Source organism: Balaenoptera ricei, chromosome 3 (genome assembly GCF_028023285.1).
Source record: "Balaenoptera ricei isolate mBalRic1 chromosome 3, mBalRic1.hap2, whole genome shotgun sequence".
Lineage (NCBI taxonomy): Eukaryota > Metazoa > Chordata > Mammalia > Artiodactyla > Balaenopteridae > Balaenoptera > Balaenoptera ricei.
This window is the reverse complement of record NC_082641.1, coordinates 54982718-54998514: the sequence shown is the minus strand read 5'-3', so window position 1 is coordinate 54998514 and position 15797 is coordinate 54982718. Positions and strand designations below refer to the sequence as shown.

At 42.9% G+C, this 15797-nt stretch overlaps 1 protein-coding gene across 4 annotated transcripts in view; it reads right to left on the bottom strand.

The window, feature by feature from the left end:
* Positions 1 to 1703: 1703 nt before the first annotated feature.
* Positions 1704 to 15797, bottom strand: part of PIK3R1 (phosphoinositide-3-kinase regulatory subunit 1) — an 86507-nt gene continuing 72413 nt past the window's right edge. For 2 of the 4 annotated variants that reach the window (XM_059916518.1, XM_059916519.1), the window contains exons 8-16: positions 11152 to 11254; positions 10504 to 10602; positions 10210 to 10390; positions 9833 to 9958; positions 8967 to 9109; positions 8579 to 8755; positions 8412 to 8480; positions 7160 to 7330; positions 1704 to 5990 (exon numbers count right to left, since the gene is read on the bottom strand). In XM_059916518.1, the coding sequence (XP_059772501.1) occupies positions 5801 to 5990; positions 7160 to 7330; positions 8412 to 8480; positions 8579 to 8755; positions 8967 to 9109; positions 9833 to 9958; positions 10210 to 10390; positions 10504 to 10602; positions 11152 to 11254 (1259 nt within the window). In that variant the 3' untranslated portion in view covers positions 1704 to 5800. Of the gene's footprint in view, positions 5991 to 7159; positions 7331 to 8411; positions 8481 to 8578; positions 8756 to 8966; positions 9110 to 9832; positions 9959 to 10209; positions 10391 to 10503; positions 10603 to 11151; positions 11255 to 12683; positions 12856 to 14683; positions 15207 to 15797 lie in introns of those variants that run through there. The other 2 variants (XM_059916522.1, XM_059916521.1) reach the window with 2 other exon arrangements.

Sequence of the window (15797 nt, the reverse complement as noted above, 5' to 3'; positions counted from 1 at the left end):
CATTAATAGTAGTGGCTTTTAATTAAAATACTAGAAGTAATATTTCAACAATCTGGTGATATTAGTGATTCTCAAATTTTAGTATACATTTAAAATCGCCCAGAGAACTTGCTGCAACAGATGGTGTCACTCTGAGTTAGTAGATGGGGCCCTCGAGTAGGCCTTTATAACAGGTTTCCAAGTGGTCCTGATGGTAATGCTGTTAGCCTGGAGACCACACTTTGGGAACCTAGGTGGTCTAAAGCAAACCCATACGGTTTCCTGCTATTTGTTATGTGCCACTTGTATACTGTCCACCAATTGAGGGCCACGTGGTTAGATCCCCCAGCAGGAAGAGCAACTAGTGAACTTTTCTCTGACCTTCCTAGTGCCTTTTCCAGCACTTGCTTAGGGGTGGAGAGCTCTGGCTTGAGTCAAACGGCCTAGGTGCTCTATTCTGTGTTCTAATGGCTGCATGATCTTGGATAAGTCGCTTAGCCTCAGTGCTTCAGTTTCCCCATTTGTAGAATGGAGATATTGTCTTCTAACTCATAATTGTGGAAGGATTAAATCAGATAACACATACAAAGAGTTTAAATGAACAATAATCACTTGGTCTATCAATCAGAGACCAGTCAGGAAAAAAGAAATGACTCTAGATCTTAAAGAAAGACCTGAATAAAGAGGATTGGTTACTCAGGTGATGGAAGGACTCAGAAACCAAACTGGGGGTGGTGAGAGAAACCAGAGGTTTAGCAACAGCAGAAAGCTGCAACTACCCTTTGGCTTAGGATAAAAATGGGAGGAGGCACTGTTGCCAGAGGAACAGAGAGGGAGAGAGGAGCATAGTAGGGCTGCTCAGATTCCAAAGAGTCTTTCTGGCAGGAACTGGAGCCACAGGGGAGATTCACTACCTAGAAGCCAGAGGGCAAGAGACCCTGAGTATATAGTTCTCTGTGATACAGAACAGAGCAGGGGAAAAGCAGTAAATGAATCTCAAGAGTTACTGCTATACATGGTATATTAGTCATTGTTGCCATGACTAATTACTTATGTGCCCCTCTCATCGCCATCACTAGACCATGCCTTCATGTCTAGGACCCTCACTGTGCTTAGGTGTTGAGTGCCATGTACATGCAAAGTGGCCTCATTATAAATTCATTCAGCAATCAAAACAAATGGGAAAGTTATTTTAGATTAAGAATGGTTTGCATATATGACTAGATGCTAGAGTGTGAAACCAGAATCTGTAGTGAATCTTTGTTCCCTGTCTAGAACCCCATGTCACACCTCTGCCTGCTGCACAGTGCCTCACAGTGTCCCTGCACTGTGCCTGTTTCAAACACGCAGCCTGTAGAACAGAGAGACAAAGCCAGATACATTCACTAACCATAGTTTGTAGAGAACAATTCTGAAGGTTTGGGGATGGATGGTGAAGGGGAGGGATTGAGGGACAGTGGATGTCACATTTTCTTGGAGCAAGAACATGCCTTGCAATGACATCACCTAGAGCTACTTCTTTTCATCATTAAGGATATAGTGAAATGACGTAAATGACACTGAGCTATATCATTCATGTGTTCTTCTCACTTGACAAAAATGAGATAATGTAATGACAGTGATAGGGGGTGGGTGGGAGACTACAGAAGGAGAAGCAACATTATTAACCAAAAGAGCAAGAGAACATATGTCTTCAGTGATCACTGAAATTTCAAACCGTAACCTAAGTTTCAAAACAAACTTTATTCTGTTTGAAGACCTAATACAATGCATTAAAGCAACTTAAAACAACAAGACATAGCTCCATTGAATCTATAGCTTGAACAAATGTCAAGGAGGCACAGTCCCCCCGCCCCCCGCCCCAGGTGCCTTGTAAAGGCAAAATTACAACTGACCATGACATCCTCCCTCTCGTCAAAAGACCAACTTTATTTTAACAATGTCATAGAAACAGATTTGTAAAAACATCGAAGAGATTGTAGCTTTAAAAAATACACACATATAAATGTTTTTTTTGTTTGTTTTGCCTTTTTTTTTTTTTCTTTTTTTAAATAGCAGCATCCTGGGCAGCTAATGCTATCTCATGGTGACAAGTTCAATGTTAAGTTGGTTAGTGTTTCCAATGAACCCAATTTTGTTCATAATACTAGTAATTTATACTAGTAATTTATATAACGAGATTTCTAAAAAATAAGAATTTGGCATTTCAGAACTTTGTCCCATGTGAGGCATTGTGCTATAAACTGCCCCTTTCTTAAATGACCCTGAACTCAAATTTCAGGGTCTGCTCTCCAACTGACTTGGATACCATGCATAGCAAAAGCACAGTTGTTAGAACCAGCAGAATTTTTCTCCCAAAAAGGAACATCAGTAGGACTTCCCAAACACGTTACTAGTTCATAACCAGCTATATGACAAAGCAATTGGTTCCCCACAGTGACAGCTCACATAAACACATTTTGACTTGACACACTGAAAACGAGGATTTCCAAGTTCAGCGAGTCACATAGACCAGCTACCCAAAAGGAGTAACTTTTAAACAACAGAAACAAGCCAAAGAATTATGAACTTCTTCTCACTTCACTTGCAAACACTTTTCACCTTATAAGACAAAACAAAGCAACTTCAAAGGAAAAAAAAAAACCCGTACACACATACAAGAATTGTACTAGACATTGGCTTGTTGTGTACTTGAACTCAACGACTGTGGATCTGTTTTGGCTGAAAGGTGTACTGGAAACACAGTCCATGCACATATACATATATACACATATCAAGGGCCGTGAAGTCGTCAGATGTTGCAGACACAGGCTTTTTGCCTTTTCAACATGGTTATGATTTTTCCCTCATGTATTATATCAGATCCCAGTGCTCCCAATTCTACAGCCCCATCACAGCCTCTCTGCAGCTTAGCTTCTGGCTTTTATCTTCAGGATGCTGCATTGGGTGGGGAAAATCAATGCATGGATGTAAGCACGTATCAGGAGGGGCTCTGCTGTATCCATCCCTAATCATAAGCCGCTCAGTGTGGTTAGGAGATGAATGATTGGACTCAGAGCCCTGCTGGTCAAGCATCTACAAGGACAGATGTGATGGCATGCCACACGCTGTCAGAAGGGTACTGGGCACAGGCGAAGCCTCATAGGTAAGTTGTGACTCATGGTGACAGGAAACAATGAATCCTGCCTTTGCTGGTCAAAGAAAAACCTATTGCGTTTCTGCTCGTGAGATAAAGAAATAAGGCAAGTGCCTAAATACCATGCCATCTTGTGAAGTGTTGAAGCAAAAACATGAACAGAATGGTAGCTTTTTAATGCAATATTCCATCTCAGATCTTATATTTTAGAAATTAAAGTTCCTTAATAGCATACATGGATGTGCTACTAAAAAAACCACCAAACCTAGTTGATAAACTACTATTAACTAATGGTTGGGCTTCTGTATGACATGGAAGGATAGTTGTAAAGGAGACACTCAGAGAATAAAACCAGGGGAATCATCAATTGTCTGGAGATGCGAGGGAGATGGTCAGGTCAGTACAGTCAAGTTTGAGGGCTGACAGTCCGGCTGTAAGACTGACTATTGCTATTGATATGAGTAGCTTCATGTAAAAAGGAAAAAAAAAAAAAACATTCTACAGTTGATTAAGTCAGCCACTAGACTGATTCTTTCAAAAGAATTTTAAAAGGAACATTAAAGAACAAAACAAAACCCCCTTACCCCCCCAGTAGTTGAAGGAAAGAGAAATAAAGCTGTGGTGAATGTAATATTGAGCAAGGAAAACTGAAGTTGTTAAGTGTCCATTTTAATCTCCCCTTTATTCCTCCCACCACAGGTACAGTTCCCACTGAACCCAAAGGCTTTTGCATATGTAAATTGGGGAGAGGGATCTCTTGCTGTTGCCTTCAGTTGGAAAGAATACTCTAACAACTCCTTCCTTTTCCCCACAGTGAAGTGTAACACATACAATTATTTGGGTGAATGAATGAGGACTGTTACTATGATTCCTACAATGGCCATGACTTGAACAAGCTCCCCACAATCAGGGCAGGAACGATTATGACCATGTCTATTTGCTTTCTGATCTAAGTTGAATGGAAGGCTAGGAAAATAGCAGATATCCAGATAAAAATATCTATCTATCTTTTCAGATCATGCTTTTTCTACAATGGATGTTGGTTGGTTTTTAACGGGTAGTCTAATGTTAAAGAGAGACAGGTTTTTCTAAATGCAGCAATGATACTTTGAAATCAGTGTTTCCAACAAGGGTGAACACTGCTCCAGGACCCTGCCTGCCTGCCTTCCTTCCTAAGAAGACCTAGCATTCCGGTAGGTTTGTAATTGTCATGAGGGTATAGTAAGTAAAGTAGCAGATCAAAGTGGGAAAAGACTTCACTTTGCAGTGATCCACTTCTCTGTAATCAATCACAAGAAAGAGAAAGTGCATGCCATCCTGCCACCCCCCCCCCCCCCCACCTGTACATCCCTTTGCTACATTCCCCTCCCTAGATTCAAGAAGTTCACAATTCTTTATGAAACAAACATTGCCAGGTACCGTATCGTAAGTAAGTCTTGAAACAACATTGTTGAACTCAGCCATACTTTGTCATATTCATATATCTTTCTCTTTTTTTATTGAATAAAGCAGCTTTGAAGCTTATCAGGCACTGCCCAACAAAACATTTAGTCCAAAAAAATCTGTTATGAACTTTTTAACCTTGGGCTAACAGCCAAGTACTCTGTACAAGAAAAACTGTAAAATATTTCATACTTTTAAATCTGAAGCCATTTTTTTTTTTTAAACTGGCATCCTGTACATTTCTTCTTTTAAAAAAAAAGGTAACGAGTAACAAAATGAATATTAACAAAAAAAATCGGGACAGTATTTTCAAGCAACAAAAATTGGGGCAGGGGAAGCTTATTCTGAAGGAACGTTTAAAACAGGTAACAACAATGATGAAAATTAAGAATTGCATAGCACTGTGAATTTAGCCTTCAGCACAACAAAACAGAAGCCATTTGGTATTGATACAAATCCATCTATTTGATAGTTAGTCAGTCGTTCAATATTATGTACATATTTTATATACTAAATGTCATTTTGAAGTCCTATTTTCCAAGCTCCATTTTTCTGTTGGTGGGTTTTCTTGGTTTGTAGAGTTTTAATGAAACAAACACTTTCTGGCACTTTGCTGCAACAGAATTTCCTCTGAACGTACACGAGCGGATGTTCCCCAAAGTGTCTCCTGTGAGCTGAAGTGCCTTTCTGCTACATATCGGTTCATTTCGTTAGAAAATGAAATAATCCACAGTGCGATGTGTCTGGGGCCACCGTGTACGGCACCACCCAGGCTGGACCGAGCGACCCCAGGCCAGGGCTCGTCAGCCCGTTCCCCGCTCCGGTCTCCAAGGTCCCAACTCTTGAGCTGGTAAAGCTTCTGAAAGCACGAACAAGCACCATGGTTAAAGGCCTCTTTGTCCCTGCACGCAGAGATTTTTGCATTTCTTTTTCTCTTGGTGTCGTGTGTGGTTGTGACTTCTTTAAATTAATCCAAAAAACAAAACCAAAAAGAAAGAAAGAGGAAAGAAAGGAAGGCTAATTAAGCACTCCAGACGAGGAATGGTGGTGGTCGTCGCCCCGTGCGAGCCCGCCGCGTATGTGTCTTCCCCTACTGCCGTGTGACCGAAAGCTCGAGTCACATCTGAAGACAGGCGGCTGGGTGTCCGCAGCTCAGTTCCCAGCTCGGGCTGCAGGGGGAGCCCTGTGCTTGCTGGAGGCCTCGGGGAGCTGAAGGTGAGGAGCAGGCGGGAGGGCGGCCCTTCATCGCCGCTGCTGCGCGTACACCGGGTAGGCTAGTGTGACGTTGAGGGAGTCGTTGTGCTGCACGAGGGACGTGTGTTGGTAGTGGAGCACCAGTTCCTTCAGGGAGCTGTACAGGTTGTAGGGCTCGGCGAAGCCGTAGCCCGTGGCCGTCTTGTTGATGACGCAGTGCTTGACCTCACCGTCCACCCTGCACACGGAGAGAGAGCACAAGGGCCTGGGTGAGCTGGGCCAGGACGAGGCGCTTTTGGTAAAAGCATCGTGAAAAATCCCCGATGCAGGCCAGCCTCCACATGGGGACTAGTCCTGGGGGAGCCCTAGGCTCGTGGAGTTGTCCCTTGTCACTTACTGGCTGAGTAACTTCGGGAGGTAACGCAGCTTCACTGAGCCACTGGATTGTCAGCTATAGCATGGATTAAAAGGGAGACAGTGGTAACCTATCTGTAAGAAAGAGGGGAGCTTTGGGAAATGAGGCGATGTATGGGAGGGGCTTGCTCGATGCCTAGAACGCGGTGAGCAGGCAACGGGGGGTGACTTCAGCCATTACCATGAGCGCTGCTGCCCAGAGTGGTACCGGTACCATTACAATTACAGTAATAATAATCGTACAAGCCTGTTACAATTATTAACAGGATTCCTCCTTTCAGGCAGGCCTGGGATCGTCCACATACCTCTCCATCTACTCTCTATTCTCCTATTCCCTTGTCCTCACTCAAAGTTCTCACTCCTTTCCTGTAGCAATATTTCTCTGCTTAAATGGACGGAGATGACGGGCTATAAAATACTTGGAGACCCTTTCTCTCCTAGAGGACATTCCGTCTCTGAAATAATGTCTGTCGGTGATCCAACCTCACTCTTCAAAGTACCCCCAAACTATTACATAAACAAAGGAAAATAGGTCATAGGATGGAAATGTCTTCTCTTGGGTGTACTTATCTCAGGGACAGTGACCAGGGTCCTTTCTCTTACTGTTTTGACCTGTCCCCGATGGGGACTTTACCTGTGGGTGGTGCTTCCATGTGAATCACCTCAGATTCTAACTATACGGAAGCCCCCCCCCCCCCCGCAAAAAGCAGCAAGTGTGGCTAATTTATTTCCATTTAAAAGATGAAAAAGAAAAACAAGACTTCTCCCAAGCCCTAGTCTTCCACCTAAACAGCAGGTTTCTTTCTACTCGACAGCTATTCCTGCCTAGAATTGAAAATATGAGGTTTGATTTCCTCTTCTCCACTGTTGTCCTACTGTAACACTCTTAAAGATTACTTTTCCAAATCCTTGCCCGCACGGTTGGCTGGCTGAATGAATGAAACACCTCCTTGAGATGTCTGACGAGACAAGTAATCGGCTGGAGGTACATACACTACGGAGCACGCGTAGCAGCCCTGTTTACTGCTTTCCCGGACAAGAAAAGTGCCATCTCGTTTCCCTCGCAACAGGTTTTCGGCTTTGTTTCGGTTGCTGCTTCCAACATTCCACGTCTTCTCGTCATGGTGGGGCAAATCCTCATCATCTTCCACCAGCGAATATTGGCTAAAAAGGTAGAAGAGACGGTTTCTAAATGAAGTACATGGCAGCCAGCAGCCTGCCCCTCTGAGAAAGGGCCCTCTCCTCACTTCGATCTAGTTCCTGCCCCTCCTCCAAGCAAGTCAGGCCAGCGATTTGAGGGTCTGACTCAACCAGCTTCTCTGGCCTGAGTTTCCTCATTGAGTTTAGCCTTCAACACCCCCCCCCCACCCGGAACAAAGAGTTTTAGTAGCACTAAGTGATACTCTTCCTGTTCTCAAGTCAGCATCTACGCTCAGCTACCTGCGGCAGAGAACAAGGTATTAAACAATCCCGTTTGTCCAGTTTAGATCAGGAAATTGATTGACTAGGAGGAACACCAGTTTTCAAATAATTGAAACAAAACATCTACTTAAGCTTTAAAAATATGCTAAACAGGGTGGGCTTCCCTGGTGGCGCAGTGGTTGAGAATCTGCCTGCTAATGCAGGGGACACGGGTTCGAGCCCTGGTCTGGGAAGATCCCACATGCCACGGAGCAGCTGGGCCCGTGAGCCACAACTACTGAGCCTGCGCATCTGGAGCCTGTGCCCCGCAACGGGAGGGGCCGCGATAGTGAAAGGCCCGCGCACCGCGATGAAGAGCGGTCCCCGCACCGCGATGAAGAGTGGCCCCCACTTGCCGCAACTAGAGAAAGCCCTCGCACGAACCGAAGACCCAGCACAGCCAAAAATAAATAAATAAATAAAAATAAAAATAAAAAGTAGCTATAAAAAAAAATTAAAAAAAAAAAAATGCTAAACAGGGTTGTCTCCCCCAACACCCCTCCTCCCCCCGCCCACATTGGTCCCAAAACATGTTGGGATTTTCTAGACGGTTCCAGGACATCATCACGGACACAATGTCACTTCAAAGCCCTACGGGGGAAAAGGAAATCCGCATTCTCCTTTGCTAAACTTTCCTTTTTTAAAATGCTGGGTAATGAGACTGAGAATATTTTCTCCTACGAGACGTTCCATTCCTCACTTGCTCTGCAAACGAAGCAAGTTGTGCATTTTCCTTAAATCAAAAAAACACCCTTGCTACCTCCCATCTGTGCTAACTACTTACTCTTCAGTGTTTTCATTGCCCAGCCACTCGTTCAGCTTCTTCTGCCGAACACCTTTCTGAGTCAACCACCTGGAAAAGAGGTTTAAAAGGAAAATGCATTAAGAACCTATCCTTGATTTTTGCAATTACTGATCATGCACGTGCAGGGTTCCATTTCCAGTACGTACATCAAGTATTGGTCTCTTGTCTTTCTCAGTTGAATGAGGTCTGGTTTAATGCTGTTCATCCGCTTGTCAATCTCACGATACTCGGCAGCCTGCTTCTTCAAGTCCTCCTCCAGTCTCCTTCTGCTGTCGACAATTTCGCTGATTCGAGACTTTAACTTTTCATAATTATGCATAATCCTGCAGGCAAGAGAAGTGCATCCACAATTACCTGGAGCATCATGAACGTTCCCCCAAGGTTGCAGTATTGCTTCCCAGCAGTTTTCCTCAGGTAAAGAATGCTTTCTCTCTCCCTGTCGTTTCACAGAAAGCGAGGTCACCTTTAAACAGTTTAAGAGAATTGTGGTGATCTCTAGCACATGGGCAATGGAAACCCTCCTGGGTCACCAACCTTTGGATTTCCTTCTCATTGCCTTCACGTTTAAACTTTTCTATGTATTCTTTGCTGTACCGCTCCTGGGTTTGGCACTGTTCTTCAAATATCTTTATGGTTTCATTAAATGCTTCAATAGCTGTTCTTTTCATTTGGATTTCCTGCAACACAATTTTAATAAGACAAGGTCATTCCTTTCACAGAAAAGAAAGACAACTTCTTACGGCAAGACACTACCAGGACATTTGATCGGCGCTACTATCTGGCACGCAAGTATTTTGTTAGCAAGGTGGGACTCAAATTCATAAAACCCCTTAAAATAGTATCACAGAAGCGCACATTTCCTCTGGAGAATGTTCCCAGTCTATGGAAGATGACTGCTTGACAGTTTTCTACAGTTTTCATCTCTTTTAAAAACCATTCCACTTTATCAGCAGTTTATGCCATCCTCCTGCTCCCTCTGGCGGTCCCAGATACGTGATGGCCCAGAGGAGATTAAAGCCTCTAGGAAAACAAGGCAGTAAATGTAGCCTCAACCTTTCATAGTAAGGGCATATCAGGGTGAAATCCCCATTTCAGAGATTAGACAAGTCTGTGGAACTTCCAGTTATTATTAGCTTTCACTCCAAAAAGAATTCTTCAATCTGCAGTTATGCCAATCCAACTTACTTACTTTATTATGCTGATACTTACAGGCTTCATTTAAAGTAAGTAATTATTAGAATAATCCACGATTCACAAATAAATGATCTCTCTCCCCACTTTATTATTGGCAAAAACTCAACCTTTTAAATTCTTTTTCGGAAGCTGAATATAACATGCATTAGCTTCTAGTATCTAAGAGCTCTACAATTTTAATGTGATTTTTTTCAAAGAAAACTCACCTGGGAAGTACGGGTATAATCTTCATATAATCTATCATATTCCCGACTTTTTTCTTGAAATTGAGTGTTATATTCATGTAATTTTTTCCCTACAGCTTCAATATTATCTTCTTTGACAACCTGATCCTGGAAGGATTAGAAGAAAATGGAAAAAATATAAATTCAGTTGATAAGGTACTTATCTGACATGGGAAAATCCTCAAACAATGGTCATTTATTTTGTGAAAGTATTTTATTGAGCCACTATACACTTGTGATCACAAAATTACACAGTTTGAAAGTTTTTCAAGCTTGATTACATGCAATTCATCTGCTTCAAAATATTTTCTAAACATTAAAAGTATCTTTTTAAAATATTAACATGAGTATGTGATTACCTGTTGGTATTTGGATACTGGATAAAGTAATTTCACATCCAGTTTGGGATTATACTGAGCTAGAGATTCATTCCGGTAGTGGTTTATTAGTTCAACCACAGAGTTGAAGGTTAATGGGTCAGAGAAGCCATATTTCCCATCTCGGTGAAATATTTTGATTAATTTGTTATTTCCTCCTTTCCTGCAAATGCAATATAAAAATAATGGCATTAGAATTCTCTTTAAAAAAAAAAAAAAAAGCATGTTCTCCCATCACCTTTAACACGCCAATTTTAGCCACACGCCCTGACTCACCTTAGTGTAAGAGTATAATCACCATGCATTTTAGTAGATGCGTCTCGTACCAAAAAGGTCCCATCAGCTGTATCTCGAAGTTTTTCATTCACTTCTTCCCTGAAGTGAAAAGAACATGAGACAATGCTCACCTAGTGGATTTGGTGATTCTCGTGTTACATTTCCTTAATTGTATTTTCAGACCTTAAGAATTTTAACACACAAGTCACTCTGACAAATCAGCACAGAAAGTCGTGATCCCCAAAAGGTTTCCTCCCAACTCTTCATTCCCCTCAAAAAAAAAAGTTTAGACTAGAAATGCCACTTTAAGCTGATAGCATTAATTCTTAGAGTTTTTGTCTAATAAAGAGAGTGACTTTACACTCTGCCTTGAGGCAGTGCCACTTCACCCTGCTGCCCCCCCTGACAGTTCTGTCAGTAATGAAACTTCTCGGGTATTTAATTTCCTATGGCATCCAGCACCCACAATTCCCCAGAGCTCAGTGACTTCTGTGGTCGTCTTTGGAAGGGAACCAACTGTGCTTCATGCTTATGTTGGATGATAGCCTAAAAATGGAACTTAGCAAGCTGGTGCGTTTTGCTTTTCTTTCTCTTCATCTAAAACTCCCTAGCTCTGGTGAAAAACTCAAAGAGTCTCTGTAGCCTTACCTCGAAATATCTCCCCAGTACCATTCAGCATCTTGTAAGGACATATTGTTATTCATACCGTTGTTGGCTACAGTAGTGGGTTTTGGTGGTTTAGGAGGCAGTGCTGTAGATGAAAGAGAAAGAAAAAGTTTTTGCAGTCCCAACTACAAATAAACGTTTAAAAGTCGACCCAAGTTCCTTTAGATAAGTAACATTTTCAACTGTGAAACACAGCAATAATGCACGAGTCCATGAACCTTTTCTTAAAAAAAAAAATATCAGAAATCTTTGACTCTAGACCATAATTGAAAAAAAGAGAAGAGCTTAGAGACCAACAAATAAAATGGGCTGGCCATGTGAATGAATTTCAAAGTAAATCCAGAGTCAGTCAGTCAGTCACGACATTTTCTACTTTCAGGTTTGAGTTGAATTAAAGTGTCATATCTGGTCAAATCTATCTGAAGTAAGAGACCACAAAGAGAATAGCAGGAGGAATCACATGGCTTGGTTTTAATTTCCTCCTCTTATTTAATTATAAAAGACAAATTTGGTTTCTGTCCTCCACAAATGCTGCTGCGGTAATAAAAAAGCTCATCTACAGGAATATGTTTTAAGAGGCGGAATTGGGTTTCTCTAATCTTAGTATTTCAGGCACTGTTCTGCCAAAAGCCACTTTAAGAAACTCCTCTGTGACCTCAATCTCTTTAGTATTCATGATAATATTCTATTGGATAACTGTGCTCTATATTATGCCAACAGTGATTAAAAACCATATCCCTCTTCCTCAATGTCAAATCAGTATTCATGTACCAACTGGTGACAAATAAAGAAAGACTGCAGTGTTTCTGAATTTCTTAATTGGGAGGAAGGCGAAAATAATTGAGAAAGCCAAATAAGTCTAGGATGTCTAGCTAAATTCTAAGTCATAAGTTTTAAAGCACTTTTATTATTTTAAGCAAAAATTATTTCAGGAGTCTAGCAGGTATATTTTATAAAGACCGAGACTCAATTAATGGGAAGCCAACTTCTCTCACTGCAGTATCTTAATAGAAGAGAGAGCAGACAAAGTCTCAACATTTGATTCAGAATAGTTTCAGGGCACCTAGCACTGAGTTGCAATCACTGCTACATTCGATAGCAGCACTGGTACATGCTTTCTAAAGTACCGAGTGTTATCACTGCCAAGTGCCACACTGTCCTCATCCACTGTCAACAGAGAAAGCAGCACCAAGGTTGCATCCTTTTCATTAAAGGAACGACATACAACAATATACCCCAAACAGCAAATGAGCTCGAGTAACAAAACACACCAGTGAAAAACTGGAGTCCAATTTATATCCATTCAACTAAGAATAAGCATTTACCCCACACAGCCTGACTTGCTTCCACAGGCAGTCAAACCATTTGTTTCATTTTCACGCTATGAGCAAACTCATTAAATTAGAACAAATGAATAAAAACAGACCTCCAAAGAGGAGCCGTTAACCGTAGTTGTCAAAAAAATTAAATGCCACAACATTAACCAGCTTTCCACAAGAATACTGCAGTATTACCTGGTGGATCCATTTCTATATAAAACATCAAGTCTGTGCCACAATTTATATCTGGCTTAGCATATTCTAAATCCAGGTCTTCCATATTCCAAACAGTGTTGTACATTTGTGCGAGAGTTTCCTTGGCTGAGCTCAGTTATAAGAAAAGAGTCCGGCTTTCTTTGTAATGGTGTCTTGGAATTCATTTCAAAACCTATAAGGGGCTGCACTGTAACCTATGACATCACACACCCCAGCCAATCAAGTCAGAAAAATGTCACCAGACCACTCCTGCTTCATCATTTCTCTTCTCTACCAGCCTTAACACAGCCCCAATCTCACGAAGAGCCTACATTTAACAGAACTGCAATGTATACACGCTCTTCGTTTCAAAAAGGTGTTTAATCTGACTGTTCTTCTCTAGCCGTGAGTTTTCTAATTCCTTGTTTATTGCTCCGTGCAGCATGGTACGCTCCGCTCTTGGCAGGTTGACAAAAGCTGATACGCTGCGGCACGTAGCTTTTTTTTTTTTTTTTCCTCCTAGTGCATCTGGGTTTATAGATAGCCCGGTCATTTCTTGGTTTAAAAATCTTACAAAGGCATCCAAATAGTATACTCAAGATATATTTTACAGTCCTAAAATGCCTCCGATATTATATATTAAAAGTAGGAAGGATCAAGAACTCTGGATATTTAATTTCAGTCCTCATAATTCACTGCAAACTCAGAACTTATACACTGTCACAAACGTGCTACATTATAGAAAGCACAATTAAAAAAATGTAGAGGCAAAAACCTCTATTAAACACTGCAGTTAAAACTATAGAATATGGAATGAAAATCCAAAAAAAAGAGAGGCCATATATCAGAATGCAGAGTACAGGCAGAGCTATCTTTGCTAAGTATTTCTCGCTGATGAACCCATCTTCAGATTTACTGGGCTAAATACTGCTTGTGGGGGCGGGGGTGATGTAATCACTTGTGTGTGTGTACGGCGTGGGGGGGCTTTTGTCCCCTCCATCTCAAATGCCTCACTTTGGGAAGAAATGTTATTATTCCTTCTTAGCAGTATTTAATGTGAAGAAATCAATTCCCCTATAAATCTAAATTAATGTTAGTTCTCCTACAGTGAGAGGGGAGGAAGGGAGAAAAAGGCTCCCCCCACCCATGTAAATGTAGTTAATTTAAAAAACTAGAGTGGGCTGTGTGATCTACGTACATGTGCATGTCACATATTTCTGTGACAATTTAAAGAACACAGAAGCCCTTGAAATTTATTCTTAGACGTTCTGTCAAATTTGGCATCATAAAATATATAGAAATAGAGCAAAGGCAAGACAGCCTCTGAGCACTGTTCACGTGCCTCTCTTCCAGTTTAATTCATTTTCCCACTAAGGAGGAAGGCAGATTCAACCTATACCCTCCCACCCTCTCCCACTCACAGGCTCTCTTTGCCTAAAGGTTGAAGTAACCCTAAATGCAAAGAAAAATGGTGGTGGTGGGGATATGTCCTCAGAAAAGATTCAGAAAAAAAAAAAATCTTAATTTAATACAAATGTTGACCCAAGTCCTCCCAGCAGCTGTGGACAGCGCGACAGCCCGGAGGGGACCCGTCCCCCATGCCTTTGGGAGCACTTGGTGCAAACCGGTCCTGCTGCTGGAACCCATGTGGTAGACCCCGGGAGGAGGGCAGGGAGACAGGTGACTTTCCACGTCTCTCCCAGGCCTGGCCAGGCCCCAACTTCCAGACCAGCACTTGGTAATTTCCTCCTTCCCCATTTCCAACCGAAGCCCCATCTTTCCCTCACATTGTGCCCCTCGAGGAAATGCGGGTGTCTCCCCTAATCTCTCATCTGCCCTCCCCAGGCAGCGCTTACTTACTATCTCTCCCTCTCTCCACACACACACACACACACACACACACACAAAGACAAACTGCAGAAATGAACCTTTCACAGAAGTCCCCCAAAACAGTGAAACAGCCAAGGGGCAGAGCAGTGCCCAAACGAAAGGCAACTTACTTTGCAGGTTATGCATTTCAACGGTTTCCCTTAGAAATGCCTGTATCCGACAATGGGGAAAAAAAAAAAATCCAAAAAGCGATTCCTCCAGCCTGTGTGGCGCAGGACCCCGAGGCTCGCACGCGCCGCCGGCAGCAGCGCAGCTCAGCGCCCGCCGCCCGTGCAGAAGCCGGAGCCGGCCGCGCGCCGGGGCCGAGGCTGCGCCGGGGAGGGAAGGAGCCCGGGCGCTCGCACGTCCCTCTCAGATAACGATCGCGGCTTCATGATTAACTTGGGCAGGTTCAAATATTTGCTGAGCTAGGGATTTCGGGTGGGGGAGGGGAGCCCAAGTCCAAGTCGAAGTTGTCATCATCGTTAACAAGTGGCCAGTGCCAGCCCGGGTCCTCCTCCTCCTCCTCGCCGAGGAAGTGAGAAGGCCATTGTCAGGGGACCTAAAATAGGCTCTCGAACCGGCTGCGGCGGCGCGCGGCTCGCAGGCTCGCGGGGCTCAAGTGGCCACAGTGCAGCGAGGCACTAGGCGCTGCCAAACACAGGAAGTGGCTGAGCTAGTTCAGCAAAAAATAGAATCAAAGCCTTGCTTGTAAAGGCCTGAACCTCTCAGAGCTGCCCAGAACACCGTGCCTTGCTCGCGTCCACCTCCTCCCACATACCAGCGCAGACAGCCCCGCAGGTGTCACAGGAGAGCCCGGCAGAGCCACCCTGCAGGGAACAGGTTTACAAACGTTTCCCCGGAGGAGGCTCCTAGGGAAGAGTATTGCGCCTCGGCATGGGTACGCTAAGCTCCATTGTATTAAAAATACACTCCAAGATAAAAACTCTACTCTGCAGCTGTTTGCATGAAGTCAATTTCAACTCCTGTTAAAATGGCCATAAAAGGTCTGTCTGCGTGAGGCTGGTGCAGATGCTACGTGGAGCAAAGGACGGGAGGGCAAGGAGAATGGCACACCTTTCTAGAGAACTTTTTTTTCCCCTTTATTCGACAAAGTTGCAAGGAACCAAACTTAGGACTGTTGGCTACTATTTAAAGAACTAAAATTTGGCCAAAGAAAATTTCCACTCACATCAGCATAGATGGCTTTACTGTTATCCCAAGAACCTTAACCCAATGTAAAAT